We start from the raw sequence: 6,524 nt of genomic DNA, 5'->3' as shown, positions 1-6,524 counted from the left end.
TTACCAAACCCATCCCTTTGGGGGCAGCTCCCAGCACAGCGGCTGAGCAGGGCTCCTGCCTCTCCCTGCGCTCCAGGCGGGAGGGGGGAGGAGGGAGGAGACTTTCTCAGCAGCCGGGCGCTGCCCAGCACGTCTTCCCTGGGGTGGTGCCACGTGCACACAGGGAGGCGGCTGGGCCTGAGGAAGGAGACGGGGTCCCCTCCGCCCCTGCGAGAGGCTGTGCTCACCGGCTCCCCTGCGGAGGCGGTAGGGCCTGACTGGCCTCAGGGCTGCTCAGTAGCAGAGCTGAGCTGCTCCCGCCCCGCCCCGGGCGGCCGCTGTGCCTCCAGCGTGTGCTGTGTGACCCAGGTCCTCACCCTTCCTCCTTCCTCTGCTCCCAAAGGCGCACCAGACCCTGAAATGAACGCCCGGAGCCGTGCGCTGTCTCCGTCCTCGCGTCCCCTGAGCTGTGCTCGGACCTCCGGCGGCTGCTGCGAGAGAGAACGCCCGCGGGTAGGTTCCGCTCCCAGGGCACAGAGGCGGCTCAGAAAACGGAAGTGTTTCTCGAAAGCTTTATTTGTGGTCACATCTACAGCTGTCATCTCAGCACACACACGAGTTCAGCGCAGTTTCTCACATACAAAACCGCGGACGCGTGAATGAACAGTGCACCCGACAGAAAACAAAGTCCACTCGCAAAGCGACCGCAAAGCTTCACACATGAGAAGTAAAGAGCGGTTAGTGAGGCGACAGCTTCTGTCCCCCCAGGAGGGCGATCAGGCCCCTCCCTGCAGGTCCCGGGAGTGATGCTTCCGCTCAGCCTCGGGGTGAGGCGCCACCCCTTCTCCCACACGCACCACCCCACGCACACGCAGAGGCGGCGCCTTTCCAGTCCTCACACATTTGCATTTCCTGGCTGAGAGCAGGGAAAGCTTCCAACTTTCTTCTGATCAGTGTGTTTACATTTTTGAGGAGAAAAGAACAAATAAAATAGAAATGTACATTCCTTAGTCCACAGGAGATTCCTGCTCTCTAAGCAGCTAGAGGCTGAGGGCAAGATTAACGGGAAACTGGCGGCTGCTCCAAAGGCTCCCAGAGCAGGAGGCCCATGACTACATCCTGTCTGCGTGGGAGTGACGAGGCCCACGTCTGGAATGCCCGGTGCCCCCATGACAGGTGATGCAGGCTTGTGCATACCTGCCCGCCTCCCACGGAGCCAGTCTACCAACCACAAAGCTTGAATCAGGACTCGCACCTGTGCTTGTAAGTGAACTGTCCCGGAACACACATGCCCGGGCACTTCCCATGGCCTCGCAGGAAGAACTAGCTACCGCTGCTTCTACAGGAGGCCTGCCGAGCCTCTCTGGGCGAGGAGACAGGAGCTGGCTTCCCCAGACCCTCGCCGCCTCAGCGCCCCGAAGCCTGCGGGCGCTCTGCTCCGACAGGGCTCATCTAGGCGAGAAGGCAGAGGAGGGTGCTAGTCGGAACCGAGCAGCTAGAAGAAGCTCCGACCCAGCTGTCCTCCTGAATTGCCCACAGAACATCATGATCGTGCAAAAGAAGACCAACAGTTAGCCGACTGCAAAAGTATTTCTAAACACAATTTTTCTTAAAGCAACATAAAGTCTCGGGAAAGCTGCTAGGGACGGCCAAAATTTATCAGGATCTAAGGAGACCAACCTTTCTCTATACAGCAGTGACCCCAGAAGGGCAGGAAAGAAAGGACCACCAGCCGTCCCTGGACACAGGGGACACTACTGAGTAGCAGGAGGAGAGGGGACCCTCCCTTCCAGGCTCCGCAGAAGGGGCTGGGGCAGAACTCCGAAACCTACACCCTCCTCCACCCCGCACTCGCCCTCCCACCAGGGCTGGCATCCGCTGATTTGAGGCTCTTGCCCTTCCTGCTCCCCCACGGCCAGCAGCACATAGGCCACTGCAGGGACCGAGGGAAGTGTCCCCAGGGCAGTACACAGCAAAGCGTTAGGAAGCAGTGACAGCAACACTCACAGGCCAATGAGGCCACGGCAAGGGGACAACAGCTCCCTCACGTCTCACACCCGCCTGACCTCGCTCAGGCACAAGCTCTATCCTCCTACCCCCAGGGAGCCAGCAGAGCCACCCTGGCCTGGAAACCGGAAAGAAAGTGACCACAGCGCAACTGAGCCTGGGCTAAAGAGCCTTCTGTTGCCTTTTGCATCTGGGTCTGTCATCTCAGCTAAACATCCACCCAAGCCCCTCCAGAGGAGGAAGCGGACAGCTCTGTAGCTGGAGGCTCACGGAAACGAGCTCTCCGCTGTTCAGAGGCGTTCTCACTGCTCCCAGTGCATTCGAGCGCCTGCTGCTTTCCAGCTGCGCTGTGCTGGCATGGAACCTCATCTCCATTCAGAGACTCCCTGCCCGGCTCAGTCATTCTCAACAGTGAGCAGGGCCACTTCCCCTCATCTGAGGATCCGGCCTTGATTCAGTTCATCAGATGACTTGGATGTGGATTTTAACCTTTGGAATGAGGGCTGTGCCCCGGAGGTCACCAGCCTGTAGAGCCACCACAGCTGCCCCTGTTACCACCCCAGGAACCAGCGCCTTCTTACCCAGTGCCATCGCAGATCTCTCTGCTAGCATCCTCTACTCCCTCACACAGCTTCTCTCCTCAGAGACTGACCTCCCACTCCCTCTCTGACACGTCACAGATACCCGCAGCCTGCCCTCCTCCTCCATCCCCAGACGAGCAGAACAAGATGAGTGTTAACAGGGTTCTGGAAGGCACCCGCAGCAGCTAGGACAGGAGAGGTGTAGCTGGCAGGTGCCTAACTGGTCAGGGCTAACCCCTCATTAAAGCACTCATTTCCAGCCCTAGCTGGTTTGGCTCAGTGGACAGAGGATCAGCCTGTGGACTGAGGAGTCCCGGGGTTTGATTCTTGGCCCTAATCCGAGGTATGCCAGAGGCAGCGAATCAATGTGTCTCTCTCACATGGTGTTTCTCTGTCTCTCCCTCTTCCTTCCACTCTCTCTAAAAATCAATGGAAAAGAATATCCTTGAGTGAGGATTTAAAAAAAAGCACTCATTTCCATGTTAACACCTCATGTCAGGACAGGAGACGAAATGTCCTTTAGTTTGAGATTCACATGAATTTTAAGAAAGTCCCTATCACTATTCAGACTGGCAAGAATACAGGTGCCTGACAACACAAAGGCTACAGAATATTTTCAACAACATCAACATAATCCCTAAATTCTAGAAAGTTATAAGTGAGGATGGTGCTACTGTACAAACTGGACGGAACTGTGGGCCTTCCAAGCTCGCAGTGAGCGCATCCAGGGTTGTCGGACCTGAAGCGCTGAGGGCCAGGCCGACGTGTCCTGGGCAAGCCCCTGCCCTGGGGGCCTGCAGTTTGTCTTACAATTAAGAATTGGCAAGAGCTCCACAATGAGATTCACAAGCTTAGCGGAGGGCTAAGGGGAGGCCGGCGGCAGGAGGGGAACTTTCTTTTCTTCAGCAGAACTGCTTTGTTCAAAAGTGGTTTCCAATCTCTACGGCTCGGCTCGGTGGGAAACAGCACACACGGAGTTCCTGAGCTTTCAGACGCTGGTGTGTTCCCCTGAGCACACGCATGGCTCAGGGCAGCCTACACCAGGAGTTTAAGATCTAAACTGGATGCTCCTTTATGCTGAGCAGCACACATGAGCACTTAATTACATACGCAATCCCTTAAGCTCAGTAGGTACCTGCGTGGAGCAGGGCCAGCCCAGAGCGTCTGTGCTCCCTCCTCACCGAGTCTGTGGGCCCAGGAAGAGGAGTGAGGAAGGAGGACACGCCCAGGGTGACTTTCACCCACCCCTCCCCTTTCCCGGCTGAACACTTACAGGAAACCTGTGGTGCATGACTGCTTCCCGTGGGAAGGCCAGCTGAAAATAAAGGGCTATTGATTTCTCTGTAGTTCTCCTCAAGGTTTGTCTTACCTTGATGTAACTAAGATAGCCAGTCCAGTAAGAATTCAAAAATATGGGCAACATTTGAAAACCCTCTGTATTCTAAACTGCTCTTTAGCATTGTAATAATCGTTAAAAAGAGAAAGAAAGCTAGCACTGCACCTACCTACATAATATCCTCATTACGTTCCTAAACCCCTGACTTCCAGGTAATGCAGAGAAAAGTGCAAGTTCTCTAACAGGTTAGGGACACTCATCCTGACACTAGAGAGAGAAATGACACTGACCACCAGAGACTGCCTCGTTAGGAAGCATTATGAACAATTACAACCACTAGGTGGGGCCAAGAGCTTGAAGCAAACCATAGAAAATGCCTTACACTTGTTTTAGGAATTTAAAACTTCGAAAACTAAAGAAAGTAAAAGACCAGGTATCCTCATCTGAGGAAATACGCAGTGTAATTAAACTCTTCCAGTCAGACAAAACACGTAGTTGTTTTTCATGGAACTGAAGTCAAATCTAGGCAAACTTTTTTTTACCAACAAGTACAGGGCAAACCCCTGAATCCAACACATTCAGCAGAACTGATTCCAGGACGGACTATGGGAGGGTGCTGGGCATTCCAGGTACAAGCGAGGAGGAGGCAATCCCTTAGAGCTCCGTTGTCAGTAAACACTTCTGCTTCAAGATGGGTTCTCCGCTCACAGTTGGAGCAGAGCTGAAAGGAAGAAAGAATGAGTTATTCAATTAAACCCTTTGAGATTGAAACAACACCCATTTCTCCACGCGTGCCACGTGGAGCATGCTGAGAGTAAATAACAGAGCTAGCAGCTGGCGTGGCTCAGTGGTTGAATGTTGAACTATGAACCAGGAGCTCACGGTTCAATTCCCAGTCAGGGCACATACCCGGGTTGCGGGCTCCATTCCTAGTATAGGGCGTGCAGGAGGCAGCCAATCAATGATTGTCTCTCATCATTGATGTATGTTTCTTTCTCTCTCTCTCTCTCTCTCTCTCTCTCTCTCTCTCTCCCTCCCTCCCTCCCTCCCTCCCTCCCTTCCTCTCTGAAATCAATAAAAACATACTGATATAAAATAAAATAACAGACCTAAATGACTGTTGTAATACTTAATTTAGCAATGAGGTATTCTACAGAAGGGAATTTTCTAGATAACTAATGCATATTTCATCTTGAAATGAAATCTAAAGATATCAATGTCTCCTACTTCCTTGAATAAAATATACCAAACAGACACTTGCCCATTTCTTGATGAGTCAGTTATTATTATGAATACCAAGAACAGTACTGTGCTGAGCATGACAGAACCTGCTCAGGAAAAACCCAGTGGGCCGTTCTGTGCTTCTTTACATAGTATCAGGTGGCTGTCCAAGTTCCTATACCAGTCAGTATGTTTTGTTAGAGCTATGTGAAAAATAAAGTATATGGCCCTGGCCCTGGCTGGGTGGCTCAGTTGGTTTGAATGTCACCTGGTGTGGGTGTGCCAAAAGGGTTGCAGGTTCGATTCCTGGTCAGGACACATACCTAGGTTGTGGATTCAATCCCAGGTCGGAGCGTACAAGAGGCAACAGATCAATATTTCTCTCTCTCTCTCTAAAAATGAATGAAAACATATCCTCAGGTGGGGATTAATAAAAAATTTAATTCAATTAAAAAAATAAAAATATATAGGCTTTGCAAAAGAGTCTCTGTTGTAAGTGAAGAGCATAAACTTAGGTGCAAGAATATAGCATCGATTTTGGTTTCAGATAAACTTAATATCAAAACATATAGTACAAGGTCATACATTTGACCCTTGAACATGGGGGTTAGGGGTGCCAACCACCGTGCAGTTGAAAATCTGCACATAACTTGACTCCCTCAAAAGTTAATTACAGCCCCTTGGTTTCTACTGGGGATTGGTTCCAGGATCCCCATGGATACCAAAATCCACCCAATATTCAGACTGGCAAGAATATGTATAGCATTTCTATAAAACGCTATAGAACAATGCATAGTTGGCACCATGCGTCTGGGGATGGAAAAGACTGGTTTTCATCTGAGGCTGGTCGAATCCGTGGATTTATATTAATTTAAAAAAATACGCATATAAGTACACTGGTGCAGTTCAAACCATGTTGTGTTCAAGGGTCAATTGTAGTTTAAAATATCAAAAGTACTAACAAGATTTATAAATGAAACAGCAATTATTTATATCACCCTCTCCATTCCTACTACACAAACACTTTCAACTGTGGGGTGTGTTGTTTTTTTTCTGGAATTTTCCCTTCACTTTTCTGTATCTCTGGTTTTCTGAGTGTAGGCCCTGGAATTTGTTATAAATGCAGATTCTTAGACACCATACCAGACACACAGAACCAAAGAGTCTGAGGGTAGGGCCCAGGAACCTGTGTTCTAGCTAGCCCTCTCGGTAATTCTCATGCACAACTAGCGACAGTCCTAACTGTTCTAAGAGATGTTTCTACAATGACTTCCTACTAGAGACTAAGAAAAGGTAACATTCTTTTTTTTTTTTTTTTTTTTTGATTTTAGAGAGGAAGGGAGAGGGAGAGAGAGAGAAACATCAATGATGAGAGAGAATCATGAATCGACTGCCTCTTG

General features: G+C 50.5%; 1 protein-coding gene across 5 annotated transcripts in view; it reads right to left on the bottom strand.

Annotated features, from left to right (window-relative positions):
- Nucleotides 1–537: 537 nt before the first annotated feature.
- Nucleotides 538–6,524, bottom strand: part of EPB41L5 (erythrocyte membrane protein band 4.1 like 5) — a 169,226-nt gene continuing 163,239 nt past the window's right edge. For all 5 annotated transcript variants that reach the window (XM_059704702.1, XM_059704703.1, XM_059704699.1 and 2 more), the window contains exon 25: nucleotides 538–4,624. In XM_059704702.1, coding sequence (XP_059560685.1) covers nucleotides 4,558–4,624 — 67 coding nt within the window. In that variant the 3' untranslated portion in view covers nucleotides 538–4,557. The remainder of the gene's footprint in view (nucleotides 4,625–6,524) is intronic.

This window comes from Myotis daubentonii, chromosome 7, assembly GCF_963259705.1.
Source record: "Myotis daubentonii chromosome 7, mMyoDau2.1, whole genome shotgun sequence".
NCBI classification, from domain to species: Eukaryota; Metazoa; Chordata; class Mammalia; order Chiroptera; family Vespertilionidae; genus Myotis; species Myotis daubentonii.
This window is presented reverse-complemented; position numbering and strand designations above follow the sequence as displayed.